This window comes from Ascaphus truei, chromosome 8, assembly GCF_040206685.1.
Source record: "Ascaphus truei isolate aAscTru1 chromosome 8, aAscTru1.hap1, whole genome shotgun sequence".
Lineage (NCBI taxonomy): Eukaryota > Metazoa > Chordata > Amphibia > Anura > Ascaphidae > Ascaphus > Ascaphus truei.
In genome coordinates this window covers 77,340,292-77,367,791 of record NC_134490.1, presented here as the reverse complement: position 1 = coordinate 77,367,791, position 27,500 = coordinate 77,340,292, and the positions used below count along the sequence as shown (strand labels likewise).

The 27,500-nt window shown below is 48.0% G+C and overlaps 1 protein-coding gene across 1 annotated transcript in view; it reads right to left on the bottom strand.

Moving 5' to 3' along the window:
- Nucleotides 1-27,500, bottom strand: part of MARCHF5 (membrane associated ring-CH-type finger 5) — a 59,365-nt gene that overhangs the window by 7,642 nt on the left and 24,223 nt on the right. The window contains exons 4-5 of the mRNA XM_075613067.1: nucleotides 6,517-6,647; nucleotides 476-659 (exon numbers count right to left, since the gene is read on the bottom strand). Coding sequence (XP_075469182.1) covers nucleotides 476-659; nucleotides 6,517-6,647 — 315 coding nt within the window. The remainder of the gene's footprint in view (nucleotides 1-475; nucleotides 660-6,516; nucleotides 6,648-27,500) is intronic.

Below are 27,500 nucleotides of genomic sequence, written 5' to 3'. Positions count from 1 at the left end.
CTGCCCGTTGCACCGAGAAATCAGTTTGTACTAATTCCTCGCGCAACGCGCGCCCCCTCCTGCTGTCAACCGCGCCATCTATGGGCGCGATCAATGCCTTGAGGTTAATGATCGCACCGCGCACGGAAGCCTCCGCGCGGTCTGCGGCAGCATGGACTCAGCCTTACTCTACAAGGAACTCACGCTGGTTAGTTAGCAGGAAGTGAACTTCTAAGGAATCAAATGGTCACAGATAAATGCTGAGCTTGTTAACTATGCAGTGTCACACAGTAAGTTGCACTGGAGCTGTATTAAAGTAAGAGCATTAGGCAGCCATATCCCATTTACAAGCTCCATCAACTTTTAAGATGGAATATATTTCTTAGATCAGCCACAACCAACTAAGGAAATAAAACAATTCTCATGCCTCCTCCAAGCAAGTTGACTTCCACATTGTTAGCATCATCTCTGTATGGTGAACATATAATTGCATTACCTGGAAATATGCTGTTTAGTATCTGCAGCTTGTTTGAGTATTTGCGCCACAGCCGGAGCACATAATCTTCCCAGCGAATCATTTTCCCCAATATCAGCATGACTGGGATGGTGGGAAGACCAATCAACAGGAATAGAGGATCAGCTCGTTCCATTACATCGAGGCCCTCTTTGTGGCCCACAACCTGTTTAACGAAACAAAACCGCGTTCATTCACGTGCAACAATACGTCTTCTCATCTTATGTTAAGGTGGCTATCCAGCTTCCCATTGGCTTAGGGGGACCTGCAACGGACATTTTGCTTCCCCTTAAAGTAACAGAAATGTTATTTCTCCACCAGCAAATATCCGGGTAACAGGCCGGGTCCCCAGAGCCGAAAACAGCGTTGTTCAGCTCCGGGTATCTTCCGGTTCCCATCGTGTAAAAATAATAATAAAAGCTGGGTTGCCGCTGAAAAATAGCTTTTGCATATGTCACAAAGACAAAAAGCAAATTTTGAAGACAAAGTAAGAGTTTAAAATCGAGGTTTTAAATGCATCATCAAGACTTTCTGAAACTGTAACTGTCGATTACAAGTAGCAAAAGTCTGACGTGTATATTGAACTCTAAAATATGCAATTAAGGTGCAATAGTCGATGGCCACATTGAGTAATGTACTTGCAGAAAAAGTGTCAAAAAAAAAAAGACTAGCAGCGAGATTCACTAATCCCCAAAGACATGTATCGCAGCTGCATCCCATGTTAACCTCCACTGATTTGAACGTCCGTTAACGCGCGATTGAGCTGCGATATCCTTTATCGGCGTTCAGTGAATCCCGGCCTACACATTTTACTTTTGTGTAACCAATTGCTTCCATTTTCTGTAATGTTCCAGCCACCACAAAAAGCAGCACAATATTGACAAGCTTTAGCCAATCCTTCCTGCTGTGCTTCGTTATACAACAAAGAAAAGCAAAAACACAAGCAAAAATGCCCAATACATCGGGGATTCCCAACAGGAGATTCTCGCAAACACTTGGTTTATTTTGAAGTGATGAACCCATTCAAGACACCTCACAATGTAATGGCAAATCTCAGCCTGTATACTGTAGCGTGTTCCTGAGCCTGTGTAGGAACTGCACACTTTGTAAGACCTCAAACTGCAGCTCCTTGTGGGTGGTATCGCTGTAAATTACAGCAGAAGCTTCCAAAGCCGCTACCCACAATGCTTTGCATCCACACTGGCAAGGCATTGTGGGGCGTGAATTTAGAAGTCCCCACAGTAATTGACAATTGTACCACCCATGTTGTCTGCACACACTGAGGTGCAGTTTGAGGCCTTATTAAGCTTGTGTTCCTACCCCCCCAAGCAAATGACACTATACTGCCACTATACTGCCACTATACTGCCTGGAATCGGTCACACAGTTTTGTTAGCAGCCTGATGAGTAGGCAATAAGATGCATTAATTAGGGGTTCGCGGAACAAATATTTTCTAGCAGGGGATGCAGTGTGTAAATAAAAGTTTGGGAAGCACTGCAATAGATCAACACACACAAATACTCTTGCACATATGACCCATGGAGATTTGAGAAGAGATCAAACCGAAGTTAAGAAACCTAAAATAATGGTCGTACATTTGCAATGCAGCAGCACATGGTGTTCCATCTGGATGTCTAAGGCTGTGTCTATAGTGCCGTCGATAGTGAAACGACGGGTGATGTCACCCGTCGCCACCGGCAAAAGTTATGTTTCGCTAGGCAGCGGTGTCGCGGGATTCCGGCAATTTGATTTGTTCAAGGGTCGTCACGTGACGGCCCTTGAAAAATCAAATTTTGCTGTCTTCAGGTTTGCGCGACGGCGACGTCGCGTGCACTATAAGCGCACGAGGCGGCGGCAGCAATGTATTTGTTTGAGCGACGTCGCGTCGCCGTCACTATAAGTGTGGCCTAAGGCTTGGTCCCTGCTGGCTGCTGCAGCGCCCACTGTAGCGGGCAATGCAGGGACAAGAGCCATCCCTCAACGGGGCCGGGGGCCGCTGCAACGGGTGGCCGCCGCGCTGTGCCCTGTCTTTTTTTCCAGCAGACTGGAAAAATGTGCTCAGTACTAGCGACGGAGCGCTGGCCACGCCCCCCCAGTGGTTCAGCCAATGAGGTTGTGAACCTGCCGGGTCACGTCATGGCCTCGCCCCCCGTCTTTCCCCCTGCAGCTCACTGCAGAGCGGGGAACTCGGCTGCACACGCCCGCAGCCTGGCAGGCGCGCGTGCAGCGCAGGCAGCGGGGCCGTAACCTAATGCAACAGTGGGGCCTTACATACGCTATGGGCTGCCAAAACTCAACAAAGCTTCATAAAAAATAACAATTCAGACTTTTTCCTCAACAATGTCTTTGTGAGTAATCAGTTATATATTTGGTATGCAAATACACACAACAGGAGCCCGCAGAATTTGGCAGAAAATCAAAGTCAACATTGACATAATTAGCACAGATGTTAATTAACAATGATAATTATGGCTAACGGTTTCTTTTTATATTTTGATTACTCATTAGTGGGGGGAAAAACATTTTTTTTCCCCCTTCCGTTTTAACAAAGGAAATTTATAGTTTTATGGCTCGGTGATTTGATTATTCAATTTGATTTCTTAGCAGCAACACATATACAAGACAAATGTATGAAAGTGGAATACTATTAAACAGTGTACTTGTTGCTTTTGAATACCATAATAAGTTAAATGTTTATAAAAACCCAGCATCAAAGCAGCAACACAGATTGTGATGAGGAATAGAAATAAAAAAAATAATATAATTATATTTTGAGAATGCTTTTTTGCTATTCAATAAACCATTTTTTTTTTTTAATTAAGCTAAACAAATTAATTATTTTATTTGTACCACTACAATTGTTCTGGAGGGAGAAAAAAAAACGTATGTTGGCTAAAGGCCAATGTGGGCTCAATTTGCTACATTTTTCATTACACCATAAATCAGAGACCGGCCATTAGATGCATTAACTCTGCTACTGGATCACACATGCCAGCCAGGCTTCTACTCGAGTAGGGAATCCAGTATAAGCTTTCAAAATAAATAGTTTCCCTTCAGCCAAACTAAAACAGACGGTGTTGCTTATATTCCACAAAAACCTGAAAGAATTAGACAGAAACATTTATACCGATTTCCCTAAATCACTTTATATTTCGATATGTGATAACACAGGGGCGGCCAACATCAATCCTCAGCCCCCCCCCCCCCCCCCAACCGGCCAGGTTTTTAGAATATCCCTGCTTCAGCACAGGTGGCTCGATCAGTTCCAGCTTCAGCACAGGTGACAAATCAGTGGCTCAGTCTTCGATTGAGCCACCTGTGCTGAAGCAGGGATATTCTGAAAACCTGACCTGTTGGTTGCCCTTGAGGACTGGAGTTGACCGCCCCTTCCCATGACTTTAAAAGGGATTTAAATGGCTGTCTAATAGTAAGCTGCAACCACTGATGCTTCAGCTTCCTGCTAGTCCAACATTTGGCAGTCATTTTGTTTCCCTTGGAGGGAGATTTAAAACCTAGTAACTTGACTGGTAAATGTCTTGGGAACAGCAGGATTCCTAGAGCGGTCAATAGCTCAGCTCCTGGGACCCCCGTTCAAATACAGTAGAAAAACAAAGGGTGGAACGTCGATAAAAAGTTTAAAATCAACACAAAATAATATCAAGCACAGAGGATCGTCTTGAAAGTCAAAATACATGGAATAGAATGGAAGCCAACGCCATTAGGCCCAGATGTGTTATCCCACCACAAACCCCACATTACCAGCCATTGACTTAAATAGCCGTTGATGCGGGATTGAGGTACAATAACACAGTATTACAGTTTGTGAATCTCCCCCTAAAAGGTTCCACCATTCAATCACAAGCAGCTAGACAAATAAACTCTAGACAATCAATAATCATGACTTAACCACCCAGTTCCATTCTACAACCAAAAAACAGCACAGTGAAGGAGCAGAAGAATCCAAGTTAGAAGTCTGCCGCGTCTGTACAGGGGGGAAGGGAGCTCTTGAGTGGATGGTAATGGTTGGGGTCTTGGTGCTCAGTCCGGATGAAGGGAGCCTGGCGGAGGAAGTCGGGGCCCAGCCGACACTGGAAGTCGGGGTCCCGACAGCTGTCTTGGTCCTCCCTCCCATCACCGGCCCTGTCTTTCACTTTATATTTCAATGCATCTCCAAAAGTAAGGAATATATTTAGTTGGGTATACTTCATGCCAAGCACAGCTGGTTATGAACAGATGTGGGTACTCCAGCTCCAAACCCCCACATCCCATGATTATATCTTTAGACAAACAAACAAAAAAAATAAGGCGACTAATGATGCATTGGGGATATCTTACAGATGCAGCTGCTTGAAAGGCTCCTGCTTCTTTGTGGGATGACGGCTGTTTCCTAAGCTTTAAGATGGCTAATAAAATGCATCTTAATTACCACACTACACCCTGGTGGCCAAAACAAAGAGGGTCCCTGCCTACCCCTCCAGGATGGCAAACGAAACCACAACCCTTGAAAGAAAAGAAAAAAGACAAAGAAAATAGACACAGAAAAAGAAATGCTTGATATACAGCAACAGTAAAACTAATAATAGGCTTTCTAACCAATCAATGTGGAACTACCAACAACAATACACATAATACAGAATTTAAAGGGTAGTTTCTGTTAGGACCAATATGAACTAATGGCAATAGGCAGTTCAAATTCATGTGATTAAAAAAAATCCCTTTCCCTGACAAAAAAAAAAAAAAGAAAAAGATGCCAATAATTTTTTTAAAACGTTTAAAATGTCTTTATACCAACCAAATACTTTGAGTGTTAACAATCTTCACGTACCCTTCTGTAACAAGACTGTTTGAAAATGGTTGTATATACAGGCAGATTGTTGATCCAGAATTTTTCCTGCATTACATGCGTTAATTATGGCAGCACACTTAGTACAAAGATGACGGGGAAGCATACTTAACAGATTACGGTTGAATTAAATGCCTTCGAAAGCAGAAAAACTACTTTCCCCACAAGAAGCAAGTAGCTGAAAATGTCACTTTAGAGGGAACTGGATGGTTTTTTTTTTTTGCCCTTTTAAAAAGACGCGTCAACATAACTTCCAGAGCTAGGGCACTCAAATGCGACTTAAATTAATATTCGTGGTAAATTTATTTGAAAGGGGAAAAAAAACATCACCTGAAGGACACCAAGAACAATCTGCTTGCTGAATCACACAGAACGGCTTTTAAATCAAAATAGAAGTAGAATTATTTCTGATAGCAAGGTCTTGGGGATAAACATGATGGCGTTTCTAGTTAAATAATTGGTCCAATGCAAAGCATAGCGAAATGTAGGTTAAAGTAGCTCCCCCCCACCCCCCCCAATTGTTTCCCTATAACTTACCGGTTTTCAAACCTGTCCTCCAGGATACCCAGCACCAGGTTGTAGGAGTAGCCAATGCAGTTAATTGCAGAGGTAATTGCATGTAATTTGCACAGGCGTAGAAAGCTGGGTGTAACGTGGAATGGCTCGGGGATTTTACAGCTTTGACAACCACATCCGAACCAGGACATTTCCAAAAACACAACTGCTTAAGTGGGACCTTAAGGAGACTCCAATTAAGATGATATTTGCTTCCATTTATCCTGATATTTCAGGCTAATAATATGGCCCCTGGCAAAATTGCCAGCAAACCAATGATTAAGAAGAATGTCATTATGACGTCTTCATTCTATTATTAGTTTGTTCTTTATTCCGCACCGATTGGTTTACCAGCAGTGGTGTAGCAGTGGGCTTGGTATTCTCACCCATAAAATGATGGTTCAAGGGACAATACAGATAATCAACTGGAACCAGAAATAAGTTTAGGACAGTCCAGCTGTAAAACACCCAGGTACAAGAAGAAAAAAAAAAGGACAGGGGGGGGAGGGAGAATGGAACACGAGTAATGTGCAGTTAAGGAATAAAAAAAATATTTGCGTATATACGTATGCAGGACCCAAATAATGTTACAATGTAAGGGTGACAAAGAAGAAAATGACTTGCCTGCATAACAGTAACTGCTCCATACGTGACCGCGGTCCAGTAAATCGATCCCACCATTATACCTGCAGCAGCAAAGGGACATGCTTTGGATATCAGCCTATCTGCAAGGTCCAAGACATACACAACTGGACCTGGATGGGTAGAAACAATATACATTGTTATGGTCCCAGTTGGTGTGGAAATAGCTGTAGTGTTGCATATATATATATATATATATATATATATATATATATAAAAAATATATATTAATAAATAAGGACCACCAATATGCCTCTCCGGAGGTGCCCGGTACCTACACAATACGAGAAGAAACTTCAGGCACAGCACTCAACTTAGCAATGACATTGTTCAAAAACATTTCTTCATTCCATGTACCTGCAGGTACAATTTTCTTATGTTGCAATGATAAATATTATAAGTTGCATTTACCGAATGCCTTTTGCTGACTGAATAGACAGCAAGGCATAGTAAATGATTGTCTGGCAGAGGTTATAATAGCGTGCCTACTCCTCTTTGAAATGCAGAGTTTCAGCATCTATATTGCTCTTAGAGGATTGTACAAATGGATGTGGTTATACCTTCAATGTGCATGAAGTTGCACACAAGCTTTTTAGACCTCATAAAAATGTCTTATTCGAGCGTCCTCCCTGTAAATTGTAGAGGTTTAAGAACTGTAAGAAGTCTGAGGAAGGGATTTTTATGATATTACAATGCTTGAATGTGTTTAATAAAATAGTTTTAGTACGGCCTAATAAAAGGTACTATAACATGCAAAAAAAAAATAATGAAAAAAAAACACTTTTATATCTTATACTATATTAGTGAAAGCACTGTATGCATGTCTGGATGTCCGGTGTCCCTAGGGGAAATCTCATTGGTCCCTTGGGCTGGCCGCCCCCGCATACCTCTCATTGGCCTGAGGCGGAGTGACGGGCGGGCCACACACACACACACACACACACACACACACACACACACACACACACACACACACACACACACACACACACACACACACACACACACACACACACACACACACACACACTAGGTGGGGGGGTGTTACATACATTAGCTTCGGGCGGCGCACGATTATGTAGGGGGGGCGCGAGCAGCTTGCAGGGAAACCTGGGGGCGGCCAGAGCTGTGCACGGGCGCTCGGTGCTGCTGCTTCTATGTCTGTGTCTTGCAGAGGGGGCGGGGCCAGAAGATCCGTGCTGCTGCTTCTATGTCTGTGTCTTGCAGAGGGGGCGGGGCCAGAAGATCCGTGCTACTGCTTCTATGTCTGTGTCTTGCAGAGGGGGCGGGGCCAGAAGATCCGTGCTGCTGCTTCTATGTCTGTGTCTTGCAGAGGGGGCAGGGCCAGAAGATCCGTGCTGCTGCTTCTATGTCTGTGCTTGCAGAGGGGGCGGGGCCAGAAGATCCGTGCTGCTGCTTCTATGTCTGTGCTTGCAGAGGGGGCGGGGCCAGAAGATCAGTGCTGCTGCTTCTATGTCTGTGTCTTGCAGAGGGGGCGGGGCCAGAAGATCCGTGCTGCTGCTTCTATGTCTGTGTCTTGCAGAGGGGGCGGGGCCAGAAGATCAGTGCTGCTGCTTCTATGTCTGTGTCTTGCAGAGGGGGCGGGGCCAGAAGATCAGTGCTGCTGCTTCTATGTCTGTGTCTTGCAGAGGGGGCGGGGCCAGAAGATCCGTGCTGCTGCTTCTATGTCTGTGTCTTGCAGAGGGGGCGGGGCCAGAAGATCCGTGCTGCTGCTTCTATGTCTGTGTCTTGCAGAGGGGGCGGGGCCAGAAGATCCGTGCTGCTGCTTGTATGTGTCTGTGTCTTGCAGAGGGGGCGGGGCCTGCAGAGGGGGCGGGGCTTATCTCTGCACACAGACAGCCCCTCCTTCTCTTCCTCTCCGCTTCCCGTTTTCAGCAGCATGGGGGGTTGGGGGATCGGAGCATGTCACCCCCCCCAGGTGAAATTGTGGACTGATTGTGTGTGTGTGTGTGTGTGTGTGTGTGTGTGTGTGTGTGTGTGTGTGGGTGGGTGGTGGGTGGGGGTGGGGGTGGGGGTGGGGGTGGGGGTGGTGGTGGTGGTGGTGGTGGTGGTGGTGGTGGTGGTGGTGGTGGTGGTGAGTGATTGAGTGTGTGTGTGGGGGGATTGAGTGTGTGTGTGGGGGGTGGGGGGGATTGAGTGTGTGTGTGTGTGGGGGGGATTGAGTGTGTGTGTGTGTGGGGGGGGATTTGAGTGTGTGTGGATAGTGTGTGTGTGTGGGGGGATTGTGTGTGGGGGGGGGATTGTGTGTGTGGGGGGGATTGTGTGTGTGTGTGTGTGGGGGGGGATTGTGTGTGTGTGGGGGGGGGGGATTGTGTGTGTGTGTGTGGGGGGGGATTGTGTGTGAGTGTGTGTGGGGGGGGATTGTGTGTGTGGGGGGGGATTGTGTGTGTGGGGGGGGGATTGTGTGTGTGTGGGGGGGATTGTGTGTATGTGTGGGGGGGGGATTGTGTGTGTGTGTGTGGGGGGGGGATTGTGTGTATGTGTGGGGGGGGATTGTGTGTGTGTGTGGGGGGGGATTGTGTGTGTGTGTGTGGGGGGGGGGGGGATTGTGTGTGGGGGGGGGGGGATTGTGTGTGGGGGGGGATTGTGTGTGAGTGTGTGTGGGGGGGGATTGTGTGTGTGGGGGGGGGGATTGTGTGTGTGGGGGGGGGGATTGTGTGTGTGTGGGGGGGGGGATTGTGTGTGTGTGGGGGATTGTGTTTGTGTGTGGGGGATTGTGTGTGTGTGTGTGTGGGGGGGGGGGGGATTGTGTGTGTGTGTGGGGGGGGATTGTGTGTGTGTGTGTGTGTGGGGGGGGGGGGGGATTGTGTGTGTGGGCGGGATTGTGTGTGTGTGTGGGGGGGGGGGGATTGTGTGTGTGGGGGGGATTGTGTGTGTGTGTGTGGGGGGATTGTGTGTGTGTGTGTGTGTGTGGGGGGGGATTGTGTGTGTGTGTGGGGGGATTGTGTGTGTGTGTGAGGGGGGATTGTGTGTGTGTGTGTGTGGGGGGGGGATTGTGTGTGTGTGTGTGTGGGGGGATTGTGTGTGTGTGTGGGGGGGGATTGTGTGTGTGTGTGTGTGTGGGGGGATTGTGTGTGTGTGTGTGGGGGGGATTGTGTGTGTGTGGGGGGGGATTGTGTGTGTGTGGGGTATTGTGTGTGTGTGTGTGTGGGGGGGGATTGTGTGGGGGGGGGGGGATTGTGTGTGTGTGGGGGGGGGGATTGTGTGTGGGGGGGGGGGGGGGATTGTGTGTGGGGGGGGATTGTGTGTGAGTGTGTGTGGGGGGGGATGTGTGTGTGGGGGGGGGGATTGTGTGTGTGGGGGGGGGATTGTGTGTGTGTGGGGGGGGGTTGTGTGTGTGTGGGGGGTATTGTGTTTGTGTGTGGGGGATTGTGTTTGTGTGTGGGGGATTGTGTGTGTGTGTGTGGGGGGGGGGATTGTGTGTGTGTGTGGGGGGGGATTGTGTGTGTGTGTGTGTGTGTGTGTGTGTGTGGGGGGGGATTGTGTGTGTGGGGGGGATTGTGTGTGTGTGTGGGGGGGGGGGATTGTGTGTGTGGGGGGGATTGTGTGTGTGTGTGTGGGGGGGGGGATTGTGTGTGTGTGTGTGGGGGGGGATTGTGTGTGTGTGTGGGGGGGATTGTGTGTGTGTGTGTGTGAGGGGGGATTGTGTGTGTGTGTGTGTGGGGGATTGTGTGTGTGTGTGTGGGGGGGGGATTGTGTGTGTGTGTGGGGGGGGATTGTGTGTGTGTGTGTGTGGGGGGGGGATTGTGTGTGTGTGTGTGGGGGGGGGGGGATTGTGTGTGTGTGTGTGTGGGGGGATTGTGTGTGTGTGGGGGGGGATTGTGTGTGTGTGGGGGATTGTGTGTGTGTGTGTGTGGGGAGGGATTGTGTGTGTGTGGGGGGGGGGGGTTGTGTGTGTGTGTGGGGGGGGATTGTGTGTGTGTGTGTGGGGGGGGGGGATTGTGTGTGTGTGTGTGGGGGGGGGATTGTGTGTGTGTGTGGGGGGGGGGGATTGTGTGTGTGTGTGGGGGGGGGGGATTGTGTGTGTGTGTGGGGATTGTGTGTGTGTGTGGGGGGGGGGATTGTGTGTGTGTGTGTGTGTGTGTGGGGGGGATTGTGTGTGTGTGTGGGGGGGGGATTGTGTGTGTGTGTGGGGGGGGATTGTGTGTGTGTGTGGGGGGGGGATTGTGTGTGTGTGTGGGGGATTGTGTGTGTGTGGGGGATTGTGTGTGTGTGTGGGGGATTGTGTGTGTGTGGGGGATTGTGTGTGTGTGGGGGGATTGTGTGTGTGTGGGGGATTGTGTGTGTGTGGGGGGGGGGGGGATTGTGTGTGTGTGTGTGGGGGGGGGGGATTGTGTGTGTGTGTGTGTGGGGGGGATTGTGTGTGTGTGTGTGTGGGGGGGGATTGTGTGTGTGTGTGTGTGTGGGGGGGGGGGATTGTGTGTGTGTGTGTGGGGGGGATTGTGTGTGTGTGTGGGGGGGGGGGGATTGTGTGTGTGTGTGTGTGGGGGGGGGATTGTGTGTGTGTGTGGGGGGGATTGTGTGTGTGTGTGTGTGAGGGGGATTGTGTGTGTGTGTGTGTGGGGGGGATTGTGTGTGTGTGTGTGGGGGGGGGATTGTGTGTGTGTGTGGGGGGGGAGTGTGTGTGTGTGTGTGTGGGGGGGGATTGTGTGTGTGTGTGTGGGGGGGGGGGATTGTGTGTGTGTGTGTGTGTGGGGGGATTTGTGTGTGTGTGGGGGGGGATTGTGTGTGTGTGGGGGATTGTGTGTGTGTGTGTGTGGGGAGGGGATTGTGTGTGTGTGGGGGGGGGGGGTTGTGGTGTGTGTGTGTGGGGGGGGGATTGTGTGTGTGTGTGTGGGGGGGGGGATTGTGTGTGTGTGTGGGGGGGGATTGTGTGTGTGTGTGGGGGGGGGGGATTGTGTGTGTGTGGGGGGGGATTGTGTGTGTGTGGGGGGGATTGTGTGTGTGTGTGGGGGGGGGATTGTGTGTGTGTGTGTGGGGGGGATTGTGTGTGTGTGTGTGTGGGGGGGATTGTGTGTGTGTGTGGGGGGGGGATTGTGTGTGTGTGTGGGGGGGGGGATTGTGTGTGTGTGTGTGGGGGATTGTGTGTGTGTGGGGGATTGTGTGTGTGTGTGGGGGATTGTGTGTGTGTGGGGGATTGTGTGTGTGTGGGGGATTGTGTGTGTGTGGGGGATTGTGTGTGTGTGGGGGGGGGGGGGGATTGTGTGTGTGTGTGTGGGGGGGGGGGATTGTGTGTGTGTGTGTGTGGGGGGGGGGGATTGTGTGTGTGTGTGTGTGGGGGGGGGGATTGTGTGTGTGTGTGTGTGTGGGGGGGGGATTGTGTGTGTGTGTGTGGGGGGGATTGTGTGTGTGTGTGGGGGGGGGGGGGATTGTGTGTGTGTGTGTGTGGGGGGGGATTGTGTGTGTGTGTGTGGGGGGGATTGTGTGTGTGTGGGGGGGATTGTGTGTGTGGTGGGGGATTGTGTGTGTGTGTGTGGGGGGGGGATTGTGTGTGGGATTGTGTGTGTGTGTGTGTGTGTGTGTGATTGTGTGTGTGTGTGTGTGTGTGTGATTGTGTGTGTGTGTGTGGGGGGGATTGTGTGTGTGTGTGTGTGGGGGGATTGTGTGTGTGTGTGTGTGGGGGGGGATGTGTGTTGTGTGTGGGGGGGGGGGGGGATTGTGTGTGTGTGTGTGTGGGGGGATTGTGTGTGTGTGTGGGGGGGGGGGATTGTGTGTGTGTGTGTGTGGGGGGGATTGTGTGTGTGTGTGTGGGGGGGGGATTGTGTGTGTGTGTGTGGGGGGGGATTGTGTGTGTGTGTGTGGGGGGGGATTGTGTGTGTGTGGGGGGGGGGGGATTGTGTGTGTGTGTGTGTGTGGGGGGGGGGGGGATTGTGTGTGTGTGTGTGGGGGGGGGGGATTGTGTGTGTGTGTGTGGGGGGGGGATTGTGTGTGGGGGGGATTGTGTGTGTGGGGGGGATTGTGTTGTGGGGGGGATTGTGTGTGGGGGGGATTGTGGTGTGTGTGTGTGTGTGTGTGTGTGTGTGTGTGTGTGTGTGTGTGTGTGTGTGGGGGGGATTGAGTCCCGTCCCCTCCCTGCCCTTTGCCCCCCCTCCCTGCCCTTTGCCCCCCCTGCCCTTTGCCCCCCCCTCCCTGCCCTTTGCCCCCCTCTCCCTGCCCTTTGCCCCCCTCCCTCCCTGCCCTTTGCCCCCCCCCTTCCACTCCATGCCCCCTGCCCTTCCACGCCCGGGCAACGCTGGGTATATCAGCTTGTACACTATATATAAAAAATATACTTTTACAGTATCTATGACACTTCACTGGCAGTGAGAGCGCCGTTTGCATTACATGCTTATTGATTACGTTTCTCTGAAATTGAGAAAGTAAATACTAAATTGAGTCATTTACCAAGTCCTTGAAAATGTATATACTATATTTTAGAATCTCTCTGTAGGCCAGACCTCAAATCACTGACCTGGGGGGTAACAAGCTTTACATAAACCTGCTGATTCCCGACATGTAGTCTTCAAAGATTTCCATTTTTAGACAACCGTTAATAAACACAAGAGGCTTCGGAAACATTCCCCAGTATATTTGCTTTAATTGCCAAACATGTCTTGTTAACAGAAGTGCAGAAATGAAGCAAGAAGATGGTATTATTGGATTAGATAAATGGACAGAGAATTGTTATTCAACATGTTTTTCTCCAAGAAACACTTTGTGAGACCCTTAAATTTGCATTTTTCCTACCCCGAAACCCAGAGCGAGTGGTCTCCTTTCTCACAAGTGATGCTTTCTCTCTCTCTCTCTCTCTCTCTCTGAAGTCCCCAAGTAACTGGGATAGAACAAGATGTTTACAAGCACCTTCACTTACTCAGGGTTACCATTCAGAACATCTGTCTATTTTCAAGTAATCAGGTTGCCGTATATTTTAAATAGTAAATAAATTTGAGAACACATTATCGGCAAAAGAAAACCTTGATTTTGCCTTCTTCGAGTCATGCTACGACATGTCAATTCTTAGTACTGGTGTGTCAAATATATATATATATATATATGTATATGTATCTATCTCAGATATAGAGAGGTCAGGGGGCATCCTATTCAAAAGGGCAATCTAATGGTTAGGCCTCAAGGAGGAGCCCTAGATACTATTAATAAAAGAACATATCGGAGACCAGAGAGAGGACAGGTGAGGGCAATGCCACCACTACACATGGTATAGAGAAGCGTTATGCCCACAGCCTCTGAAACATCTTGGCAGTGTTGTTATTACGTTTACGGAGCTAACAAGGGAGTTGGGTGCCACCGATAAAGGATTGTAAACGCCTTCTCCTTCATCGCAGTGTATATGGAGCTCCTGGAGGCTGCATCTCAGATCACATCCCATTTCTCCATCTCTAGTGACTGCCCGAGTTTCTCCCCCAATTTCAGCATAAAGTAACACAGTAAACAGCCAATATTAATCCCTGGAGTTGTCGAAAAATAGGTAATAGTTGGAAAGTCTCTGGGCAAAGCAAAACTAGAGACAAAATGGTGGGGGAGAGGGAGGTCCACGGAGCTGTGAGTGCAGCGATTCAGCTACCCGTTCATAGAATGTACAAATACATGTAAAATAAATATTTTATTTTGGGGAAGATTGCTGCTTATAAATGTAATCTCAAAACACGCAGGCGCAATAGAATTTTTTTTTAAATATAACAATTGTATAAAGTGGATTCCTATTCATTTACTTGCATCAATTCTAGAAACAGCCCAGCCTTCTGTGCCGTGATAACACTATTTTGTTAAGCGCAGCTGTGTTGGGATGGAGGTTGAAAAGGACATTAACTGTGCCTTGCAATTAACAGCCGTCATGAGGCACCTCAGGGCTAATGTATCGAGGCAAATGTATAGCAATTCTGGGGAACAAAAATCTGCAACATATGCATCAAAAGCAAAAACCAATCCTATTGATTGGGATTTTTCCATTGTTAGTTTGTTTTGCCCACAAATTGCAACACGTGTTCCTTGATACATACGCTTTTTAGTTCTTAGCCAACACTGACCATGTAAGGTGCAATTCATAATCTACCAAGTCTATAATTTAAAACGATGTTACTAACCATCAAGTAACTCCCCGAGATGAAATTCTTATGGATGCGCAATCACTAGTACAAATGTGACCTTCAGTGTAATTGCGTCACTGAAAAACAAAGCCTTTGCGTAGGGAGAACATGTTAAACACGATTTAGAATATATTAATAAAACCATGCTGAGATATTAGGTTTGCAGCAACAATCCAAATGAACACACACACACACACACACACACACACACACACAACGTGGTAGAGAGCTCATTTGCATGTCATTACTCAGAATCCCTGGCTGCAGTGGACGCATTGTATGCTAAACGCTATGTACAGAGCTGTGTATGCTGTTAGTGCAATACTACAAAAAACAATTTAGAGATAATGGGGAAAGGCAGGTTTGTGTGGCTCTGAGACACGTAAATGTGCTCGTAAGTGGTATTTTTATTTGGTTTATCATGAACACGAATTTCTTGGTTATTTCAATGCAATTCTTAAATTGAATAACTGCTTTTGTAAAGAAAACCCAATTGTTCGGGCAAATCTTATATATATTTCAGAATGTTTGTGTCTCATTATGCATGCCAAAACTATAAGACCAAGAGCAACCGAACTTGAAGGATTACTTTATCAAAACAAGGCAAACGGTCCTGGTTTGGATCCTGTTGAACACTCCAGCGGGGGCTGCTAGGAACATTGGAGTTATTACAATTTCTCACGCAAGTCAGCCACTGGGTGTTGTACCTGGTAGGCTATATATCTGCACGTGACATCATACTGATGACATCATAATGAGTCAGATGGCTATAAAGTTAATACAGAAAGCTAAAGAAAGAGGAAGTCAGTTGGCCCGTGAGGATAAAGTAAGAATGCTGGAGGAGAGGGGCGCGGAAAGAATTGGGGACAACAAAGTATTAAAGCTGGCGTTTTTTCTTTTTAAATTTATAGATTTTTTTCCCCATTCAATATGTGCATCAATACAATCTGCTCACTGACAAGTGATTAGCTAAGCTGCAGATCGATCCGTTCTCCTGTAATCGATCGATTGCTCAGGACTATTTAATTCAGTTCTTGCACAGCATTCTGGGCAATGTAGTCTTAGAATATGATTGACTGGGCAGTTACTAGATACAATTGGTGCACTGCTAGAGAGAGGGCGGGCCGCCAGAGCCTATCAGAAGGGGAAGGGGCTGTCACTTTGGAAATGCTTCCTACATTAGAAACATTAAAAATGTCTTTAAAACATGTTTATTTAAATGCTACAAGTATTTTCTCATAGTACAGAACTGATTTATTTAAAAAAAAAAAAAAACCCCATGTAGGATATTGCTTGAATTGCCGCTTTAAAGGAAAGTGATGGGAAGGAGAGAGTGAGGCAGGTGGGGAGAGAGAAGGGGGTAAAGGTGATAGGAAGAATGAGGTTGGTTTCTTTTAGAAATCCCCGAACAACGCCAAGTACTTTCAGCTAGTTCTGTACGGTCCTCAGTGCACTTTGGGGCTGTTTGTGGCCCCAAATCCCCATAGACTTCAATGGGTACTTCCGGCTGAAAGCTGCTTGGGAATGTTACCCTTCAGCTGTAACCACCGTCATGAAGTCTTAGTATGTCACGATCCTCTGATAAGTATGTCACAAAACAGAACAAGAAGCTATTTTAAGTGACACAAGAATTAAAGTCTCCAACGAATATTAGCAACCCGGGGATTTCCATGCGGTTTCTTTAAAGAGGCAATCTAAGCTGGCGATTTCTTGCTAGGGGTCTCCTGAGCTGAACCCCATTAATTTCTGCTACAGACCCCCTGCTTCCGGAGATAGACTCCATAGGGGGTGCCGGTAGCTGCTCCGCTAGCAGGGATCACGTAATGGCAGTTTCACAGCTCTCAAGCCCTGCGGGCCGATAGGGAGCCATGACGCCAGGTTCGGCTTCTTATTGGACAGCGTGACGCGGGAGCTTTAAACTTTGCAGATAGCCCGGCACCCCCTACGCTGTATCCCGGGAAGCAGGGGGTCCCTTGAGCGGATATTAATTGGGTCCAGCTCTAGAAACCCCCCACTTCAAACCTATGTCAAAAAATTATAACTAAATAAAAATAAATAAAAAAGGGCATGAATTGCTCCTTTAAAAGCAAAAACAAGATGGAAATCCCAACGAGAGCAGCACAGACAAAAAACCATGGCTGGGATCCAGGGAGTAGAGCTCCTCGGCCACCAGCTAACGGTAACGTAGGTTTTAGGGAGAAGCTACTGGTGTCCTCAGAGAAAGATACTACTACTGTGCAAGGAAAACTTTATAAGAACTACTCTTACTGAGAGGTGCAGACCCAATGAGTATAATAAAGGCGTTGCAATAACGCAGTAACGCATAGTTATGTCACACCAATACTAACGGAACATCGCAACGGCAGCCATTTTTTTCATGGACTACTCAAAAGTGGTTTTGATTCATATATTTATCTAAAATGGAAACCCATTAGATGCTTTCACAATTAAATATATGTCATTGTTACAAATGTTTTAGGAATTTATTTTAAACTATACTTTTAACTCATTTATGAGTTAACACTTAGAGGTTATTTATTAAAAACTGATATTGCGGATTGGAAACGCCTACCGATTTTAATAGCACTATAAAAAGATTAATAAATAAATCCATATTATGAGGAACTGGTGCTTAAATATTAACTGCCATCATCTTGTATACGAGATACTATTATATTTTGTATGGGTAAGGACAGCATTGTCTCATCTGATATAACAAAGCAAAGACCTAGATTTTCCTACTTGCATCGTATGGTTTATCCTTCAAAGTAAAGAATGAGGACAATTCCTATACTTCTACAGTACAGGAGAACCACAGCTATGTCTATACAGTACACTGAACCTTATACAGTAGTGCCTTATATCAAAGTACTTAAAGCTGCAGTTCAAGCTGCCGTTTTTAAATCATTTTTTTCCCCCATTCAATATGTGCATCAATACAATCTGCACACTGACAAGTGATTTGGCTAAATTTCCGATCCGTTCTCCTGTAATCGATCGCTGAAGATTCGGCTCTGGGGTTCTTTATATCACTGTTAGGCTGAGTCCAGGGTCAGCGCCGTGCTGAGGCGCGCTGATGCTTGGAGTGAGCCCCTGCAGCCGCAATGAGCGGCTTTAGCAGCGGCTCGTGCATGCGTCCGCAGGCGTGCGGAGGTGTATGTCGTACCAAATTTCTAGTTTGAGCGCTCACGGGAGCGCAGGGCCGGTCACGTGAGCGGTTCGCCCAATGAGGGCGAACCAGCTCTGTGACGTCACTTGCCCGCCCCCGACACGCCGCGGAACTAAGGCCAGGGAAAGCACCCGCTTTCCCTCAGCGCGCCTCCGCACGGCTGGAGTCACCATGGACTCAGCCTTAGAGCTGCAGAAGATTATCCAAGATGCAAAGTTCTGTGGGGAAGGTCATGTGACCAGGCAGGCACTAGATACAATTGGTGCACTGCTAGAGAGAGGGCGGGGCTCAAGAGCCAACGCCTGTCTCAGAAGAGGAAGGGGGTGTGACTGTGTAAATGGTTGCTATAGAAACAAAAATGCTTGTTACATTAAAATACATAAAAAATGTCTTTAAAAATGTTTTTTTTTTTTTTTTTTTAAATGCTCAAAGTATTATCTCGGAGTACAGAACTGATTTATTAAAATACACACATGTAGGATATTGCAGCTTTGATCAGTGAATGCCAAATACTACATTAAACATGCCAAATTAAAAGCGTTTTGCAGGCCTACATCTGTCAATAGAAATGTTAGACAAAAGAACATTATTTAACAGATGAATGTACACTTGTATGCTTTTAGTTTTCAAAAGGTCAGACACATACGTTTTAACCTACCAAGTATGACACAGTCGTTAGTTAAATTACGAGACTGCCTCTACATCTTACCCCATACTTGCAGTATGCTGCACGCCAGTCTTCCCCTTGCTAGAAAACTTTTCAGCCCTGTCTAACTGAATGAAGCCTAAAATGCCCAGATCAGGCTAGAAGACGACTTCACAGCATATTGAAAAGGGGCCTTTAGAGTAAAATATCACCAAAAATAAAGGGAAGAAAAAGTAGCGCCAACAAACCAAGGTGCAAGATAATTACAGACATGGATAAATATAAAAAATGAAAATGTACAGTATATGCTGCTAGAGTCCAAGGAGGTAATTCCAATCCCGCCAAAAAACAGCTTGTATGAAAGAAAGAAGTCCTCCAGCGCATAGACTCAGTTCCTCATCCCAAACAGATGTATGTGGGGAAAAACAAAAAGAGATCGTGATATAGTAACAATGATTATTTAAAACTATTTAAGAACTATACAAATACTAAAAATACTAAAAAAAACACACGTGCTGAATCACACGGGGGATGGGGATATACCTTCCACAGCAACCAGTGGGTAAGGCTTATTGACAAAGGCATTAGTGAATGGCTTTCCAGCCTAGTACCCATGCACTCTAGTCCAGCTCTCCCACGTCTGTCCCTCTGCCTTTGAGCTGCGGGGTTTCTCCGTGATATTTATCTCAGCCACTCCTGGGTCACGCCGTGCCTCCTGCTTGGCAGCGGCTCCCCCAGGCTCGTGCTCAGCCCGGTTTGAGCCCTCCGATACTGTTCCTACCAGGGTACGGTTTGCGCATGCGCACAGAGGTCTCTCGGGGTGTTTGCCGATTCGTCAGTCGCCGGTTTGGTGGAGTATGGTGGCTTACAATGATCAGAATTCAAACAACGCGTTTCGCATACCGCTTCTTCAGTGATGATCCACCAAATCGATGATCCTGGATGGGTACTAGGCTGGAAAGCCGTTCACTAATGCCTTTGTGAATAAGCCTCATCCACTGGTTCCTGTAGAAGGTATATCCCCATCCCCCGTGTGATTCAGCACATGTAAGTGTGTTTTTTAGTATTTTTAGTATTTGTATAGTTCTTAAAGTTTTAAATAATCATTTTTACTATATCACGATCTCTTTTTGTTTTTTCCCACATACATCTGTTTGGGATGAGGAACTGAGTCAATGCGCTGGAGGACTTCTTTCTTTCATACAAGAGTAAAATATCAAGCTACAGACCGGTTGAAAACGTAGCGCAGCTCACAATGCCCCGTTGTTGAGTTTTAATGTTAGTTGTATGTGCAATTTATTATACACAACTTTCTTATTGTTTTTTATATACGGTTACTTTATCTTCAGCCATGCAGGCCCATGTAAGTCTACAAACTGTAGGAGATGTCTGGATTTCTCTTTATGAAGCAGATACTTCTGCACCACTCCCTATTACTGCTAGTAAACTACAGATTCATCATGTCTCAAAAAGGTTAAGAGGATAAAAGCATTGAAGATTCGGAAAAGAATAACTGTTCACTTTCAATGGGTTTGGAATAAAAATATATTAATTGCGGTTCAAGGCCAATACACATGTATGGATGAATGGAAACTGTAATAAAAAGGCAGTTTTCAGAAATGTGCGTATTTGAAGATCAAATCATGAAATGCATTTGGTTCTTCAAAGTGCCACAATAATAATAGTTGTATGGACAGCCTCAATTGCTAGAATATTCTGTTCTACAGCACATTTTATACTAAATAAAAAAAAAACTGAGAAAGGCAACTATTTTGTTTGAGAACAGATGGAACATCAATGGTTATATGCGCTCTGTTGAAGCTATGCTACTACAATTGACATATTAGTCATTCGACTATAAGCAATGTTATGCTGCATGACTAAAGTCCATTCAACAAGCCAAACAGAGGTAGTTATACTCAAGAAGAGGCACCAAGAACTAAAGTGTATGCCTTGGGCATGACCATCTGTGAATGCTCAGAAGTCAGCTAAACATAAATCTCTTCAAAACATCTAAAGCAGGGGTGAGCAACTCCAGTCCTCAAGGGCCACCAAAACAACAGGGTTTAAGGATATCCCTGCTTCAGCACAGGTGGCTCAATCAGTGACTCCTGAGCCACCTGTGCTGAAGCAGGGATATCCTTAAAACCTGACCTGTTGGTGGCCATTGAGGACTGGAGTTGGCCACTCCTGGTCTAAAGCGTTGAGCCAACATTTAGGCCTGGGGCATAGTGCCTTCGCCCGCGCGGAGGCGTGGGAGGTTGTGGGAAAGCGGGTGCTTTCCCTGGCCATGGTCGAGGTGCCAGGCCGTGCTCTGGGGGCGTCACGGAGCTGGTTCGCCCTCATTGGGGGAACCACTCAAGTGACCGGCCTGTCGCGCCAAGAAATCGGTTTGAACTGATTTCTTGTGCAACGCGCGCTCCCTCCCGCATCCGCGCGCACGCACGCACGCACATCACATGGACGCGAACACTGCCTTAAGGCAGACTGTTCAGTCAGCCGCACGGTCTGCGGCACCATCTCCCCAGTCTAAGGAAAATAGCTTGGCAAGATTTTCAAATAGCAGAACATTTTCCAAAAAGTGACCCTTTCCCAGGAAGTGTTTAGATTCAGAATTGCAATCTTGAGAAAAATTCTAGCAAGTTTTCATGCTTATGTTAAGTGTGAAGGAAATAGATAATGTGACTGGCCTGAAACAGTTTGCTAAATAACCCTAAGGGCCGTTCTATACTGGTTGCGTGCGTGTGCGCGTGCACATATACACGCGCGCGCGTGCGCACACACACACACACATATTTGAGCGCCGGTAGCAGCGCAAAATCATCCTCCCCACCGTCTTCCCCGCTGTCAGTCGGCTCCCACGCTCCCTGCCGTGCGCGGCCCTTGTATAGAAGGGCTGGCTGACCTCAGCCATCTATAACTACCGTGCACACGCACGGCGTAGCACGCCCCGGCACTATAGAACGGCCCTAAAGCCGGTTGTTAAAGCAACGCAATACCTACATGACCATGTTCGTTGTACTATAATATGACCACCTGAATATCACTAATCCCTAATGTTCCACTTTATCTTGTGAGATACCAATTTGAGGCCTTCTGAACGACTTCTGATCATTGAGGAGACAAGTTCAGTCTTTGGAAATACTATACTAAGATGCCCTGATTTTTGGGGGTTTACAATTGTAACGGGTATTCCACCCCACCCAATCGCATATATAGTGTGGGTGAGTAGAACATGCAGTGTTACCGGTGTGGTGCATTACCTGTTGGCTCGCAGGAGGGCTGAGCTTCCGCCACGGGGAACCTGGGGCAATTATACTAGGGGTAACCACTTACTCAATAGGTGCAGCGCCTCCACCTGCGATGGCTCCCACCAGAGAGGGAGTGGATCCTCGCAGGACAAACTCAATGATCACATACACAATGGGGTATAATAACTAAGGACTTTACTAACATGTAATACGACACATCACATTCATAATATAACCCGTGTCCCTCTCAGGAGGAGACACTAACCATGACGTCTCGCAGGACGATTCCCCAACACTAGGTGATCCCACCCAGTGTCCAAAGAACCCCACCCAATGTCCCGCACTCTTGCAGAGAATCAATGGGTGACTGCGCAGTCACTATTAAGCTAAGGGCCCGGTGGTGCACTTAGAACTGTAGATACCTGCCGAGCACTCCAGTGCTCGGATCAGCAACGCTTCACAAAGGGTCAGACGCGGGATGAATCCGTCTGATCCTATCCTGGCGATATTCTCTGTGACCCCCAACGTGGGTCCGAACTCCTTCACTGGAACCGCAGCATCTGCTGAGTCCCTCACTAACACAATAGCAACATGACACATACTACACTATAGGCGTCCCTATAACACAGCATCCTTAAGTGGCTTAAGGGTCAATCTCCTAGGGCCTTCGGGGTTGCCTATCCTATATAGGTAGGTCTTGTACCCTCCCTACTCATAATACGGGCCCTGGGCCATGGATCCCCGGACTGGTTACCGCTATGAACCCCCCCCAGTTGCCTCGTACTACGCGCAACGCTGCCCTGGGCTATAGCTCCCCGGATTGGTTACCGCTATGAAACCCCCCCAGTGGCCTCGCCACTCGCAACACGGACCCTGGGCTATGGCTCCCCGGACTGGTTACCGCTATGAAACCCCCCAGCTGTCTCGTGCCACTAACTTACAACAGGACCCTGGGCTATGGCTCCCCGGATTGGTTACCGCTATGAAACCCCCCAGCTGTCCCTATCTTCCCTTCTGTTCCCCAGTTGCTAACTAAAGTAAGTGACAGGTTCCCTATCCTGAGGGCTATCCCTGGCAACACTCACACTACTGGGGGACTCAGGGCCATCTTGGGCCAAGGGGGTGCTGGCCTAGTACAGGGAGTCCCTCGCTCCTGTACCCTACCTCCTTCCCTTGACTGCTCCTTCCTCTGACTGACAACGTAGCTGCAAGCCCGCCAAATGTATCCACTTGCTCTCCTGGCAGTCTTGCAGCCCTATTGGCTCCTATGAGGCACCTGGTGCCTGTCTCCCTATGCCTCCTGGGAATTGTAGTCCCGAGGCCCTTACTGTAACATTGGGGCCGCGTGCGCGCCTTCCCTGTGCTTACACTAACCCCTAATGGCCGCCGCAATCTCTCCCTACCTCTCGCGCGACTCTCCTGGCTGGCTCCTACACTCGCGCGATCTTCTGCGCATGCGCGACTATCTCGGGCCGCCGGGGACTCTCTGCGCATGCGCGAACCGGCGCAACATGGCGGCGCCCTGTGCAAGAGCCGCCGGAGATCTCCTGCACTCCGGCGAGCTCCCTCCTCGGCCCCCACCCTCCTGAATGGCCGTCGGGTCTGCCGCTTGCCGCTGGCAGTACCCGACAGCGTCCGTGACCACGGAGGCGCCCGGGGGGGTCGTAGGGGGAAAAAGATGACCTGGCTACACAATATTCAAACCAGGAGGTCGTCCAGAGCGGAACAGCGCTATTTTCAGCTTCGTGGACCTCCTAGGACCTAGGTGGTAAGATTCATACAGTTTTAGGTGCCGGTATGTTCTCTCACCAGGGAAAATCAAAACAGCCACCAAACCATGTTCCAACAAGCCGCAACAAATGAAGTTGTGGTTTTATATCGGACGACAGCCACCGCCATGTTTAAATAACCAGGAAGTGCACCAGCAACTAAAACGGTGCGTATATCGGGAGACAGGGGGTCCCAGACCTAAAAATTGCAGCTCAACTCCGGAGCACCCCCTTGGTTTGCATACTGTTAAAAAAGGAAAAATTAATAGTTAGGGCGGCAATCGAAACAGGAGATTTATTGTGCAAATTTTTATTATTATTATTATTATTAACATGGGCTTGAAGCAGGGTGTTTCCGGAGCTATGCCTCATTCATTTCAGCTCCGAATACCCCTGCTTCCAGAGACACTTTTGTAGGGGGTGGCGGTAGCAGCACCGCACGACTAGCAGGATTCACGTAATTGCGACGTTTCAAAGCTCCTGCACCCTGAAGGAAGCTGTGACGTCATCAGGTCCGGCTTCCTATTGGCCTGCGTGACGCAGGACTTTTAAACTTTGCCTGCATACCGCACCCCCTTGGGGGTCTGCACGCACCTCAGGGGTACAGGCGTCCCCGGAGCTGAAATTAATGGGGTTCAGCTCCAGTAACCCCCTGCTTCAAACATGTTATAAAAATTTTTTTTAAATGCGCATTAATGGCTCCATTAAAAAGAAAGCCAAGATGCATGTACTGTATGTTATTATGCCGTATTGTTTCTGCTCTGCCTACTTTAAGGCTGTAATCCTAAATCATATAATGTGATATTTTGTGACAAATACTTCCTGAGTTATCATTTTAATAAGCCATCACTTGCAAAGATAATGCAATCAGATAATACAACTTCTTGCACATGAAAATGATGTAGCCGTGCAGACTAAGGCTGAGGTCCCGTTGCACGCGTCCGCACGGCTGGCTTGCTTGCCGGCGGCGCGTGCAACTCGCTGTACCGCGATCTGCGGTCTACAGGCTGCTTTTCTTGGAGCGGGGGGGGGGCGTGGCCAAACGGGTCGGGGGGGGCGCGGCCATGACGGGAGGGGGCGCGGCCATGACGGAGGGGGGCGGGGTCCAAAACAAAGCAGGGCTCACAGCACTGCAGCAGCTCCACACACTAGCACACAATAGCTGGCTTGCCATTCGTTGAAGGGAGCCAGTCTATGATTGGCCCCTTCGCGTACCATGTGACGCGTTGCAGCAAGAGAACACCATTCTCTCGTGTCTCCTGCTGGCTACCGCGTCACAGCATGTAGCAAGTTAGAAGTGAGGAGGGACTGGGACCCGATCGTGAGTTCAAACAGGAATGGTAAGTTGAGCTCACGTCGCCGCCCGCGCACACGGGCGCAGCGGGTCCCAGCCCTTAGACTTTAAAAATATAAGGCACACTACCAGTCACTATTATTAATACAATAGGCAATGATCAGGGTTTTTTTTTGTTTATTTGTTTATTTGTTTTTATATAAAACAGCTTTTTGTGACAAATAGCTCCATAATTATGATTGATTGCTTCACTAAAGGAAGCAATATTACGGGGTCGTTGTTTCTTTGCAAAAGAAGCCATTACTCTCCCGAGATGCTGAACGATACAAAACAAGGTTGTTAAGAAAACCGAGACCACATTCAATAGAGCAGGGGTGCGCAAATTGGGGGGGACCCGCGCAGGTAACAGAGGCCCCGCGCTCTTCCGCAAGGCATTTAAATTAAATGCTGGGGGACTGTGCGAGGCCTCTTACTCACTTGCCTTGCTTCAGCCGGCTTTGGGTGACGCGGTGGCTTTTAACACCCGCTACCATGGCTTGGCATAATTTGGGTCACATGATGTGACCTCCCATGACCCCCCCCCCCCCCGACGCCAACACAATGGTATGGGGTGGGGTACGAGCACTGGGGGAGAGCAGGCAGGGGGTTGCAGCACCAAAGTTTGTGCACCCCTGCAATAAAGCAGAGGTTCTCAACTCCAGTCTCCAAGACCCAAACAGGGCACGTTTCAAGGATATCCTTGCTTCAGACTGAGCCACTGATTGAGCCACCGGCGCTGAAGCAGGGATATCCTGAAAACCTGACTTGTTGGGGGTCTTGAGGACCCCTACATTAGAGGCATAGCAAAGACTAGTATTGTTTGTATGTATGTATATATATATATATGTATGTATGTATGTCTTTATTTATATAGCGCCATTAATGTACATAGCGCTTACATTAATCGTGCTACATTACAACCTCTAAAGCAGCAGTCCGTGCCGATTGCCATCTTAGGCCTCGGCCAAGGTGGCGCTGAGCGGGCGGGCGCGCTCACTCTGGCCGCGATGAAACATTGAGTCAATGTGTGTGACCAGCGTGAGCAAGCACCCGCGCATGCTCGGCGCTTAGATGCTTGCAGAGCAAGCAAATTTGATTTTGCCGCTCGCAAGCGCGTCACGTGACCGGTTCGCCCAATGACGTCGTGGCCGCACCCCCAGACGAGCGCGCACCTAGTCGGCCACGAATCGCCCGGCCGAGCAAGTGGCAGCGCACGAGCGCCCGCTCCCTGCCTGGCGCAGCTTAACTCAGAGTTCTTTTCTTGCTCTTTCCAATGCAATTTTTTATTTAAAAGCCTGATGCTTCGGTCAGGAGATATAAGCATTTAAAAGTGGCCGGGAGGTTATATGAAGCTCTCCCCAGAGCTCAGTGCAGTCCAAAGGTTACCATGGTAACCATCAGAAGCTCAAGATGAAGGAAATCATTTTTTTTAACACCAGAACCTGAGGGGGAGAGGGAATCAGCTCTAAAATGGCCATTAAACCAAGATGATTATGTTTCTACATTAACAGCCTACACAAAAATATAATGGCCGTTTATTAAACCAAGCATCTAAATGTTTACAGCATCATGTTTGCAGTAGATGTATAGTTTTGAAGAAATATACATTAAATCAGGCATTACAGACTAGATTTATTTTAGAACAGCCACATATCTTTCTTGGGTACATAATGGCCCTGCAATTCATTTCCACCTACACAGGCATCACTGGAGAAGCACTAATAGCTAAAACCTTGATAATTTAATTAATTCCTATGTAAATAAAGAAAAAAAAATGAAGCTTTTAAAAGGACTTCTTGTTAATGTATTTTTCGCTCCAAAACGATTGCCAGCTAGGGTTGCCAGGTGGCTGGTCCAAAAATACTGGACACAGTGGTGAAAGGTGCGACGCGCGCGAGAATCGCTGGTGGGAAGAATGTTATTTATAAATGACCTGACTGTTACGTCATTTTTTCTAAATTTCACTCCAATTATTCACTAATTTATATTCTGTTTCGTCAAAAATCTGGGGAGGGAGCGCCGAGGATTTTTTTTTAGGAAATAGAATATGAAATAGCGTAAATTGGTGCAAATTGGTGCGCGCTTGGAGTGAAATTTAGAACGAATGACGTAATGGTCAGATCATTTATAAATAACTGACCTGCAGTCATACTGTACATGGTGAGCAATACTGATCTTACTGCTCCTCCCACACATTCCAAGATTGTTCCACCCCCCCGTCCCTTCATCTCCTCTCGCCCCCCCCTCCCTTCATCCTCTCGCCCCCCTCCACCTCCATCCTCTCGCCACCTCCATCCTCTCGCCCCCTCCACCTTCATCCTCTCGCCCCCTCTACCTCCATCCTCTCACGCCCCCTCCACCTTCATCCTCTCGCCCCCTCTACCTCCATCCTCTCACCCCCCCTCCACCTTCATCCTCTCACCCCCCCTCCACCTTCATCCTCTCACCCCCTCCACCTTCATCCTCTCACCCCCTCCACCTTCATCCTCTCACCCCCTCCACCTTCATCCTCTCACCCCCTCCACCTTCATCCTCTCACCCCCTCCACCTTCATCCTCTCACCCCCTCCACCTTCATCCTCTCACCCCCTCCACCTTCATCCTCTCACCCCCTCCACCTTCATCCTCTCACCCCCTCCACCTTCATCCTCTCACCCCCTCCACCTTCATCCTCTCACCCCCTCCACCTTCATC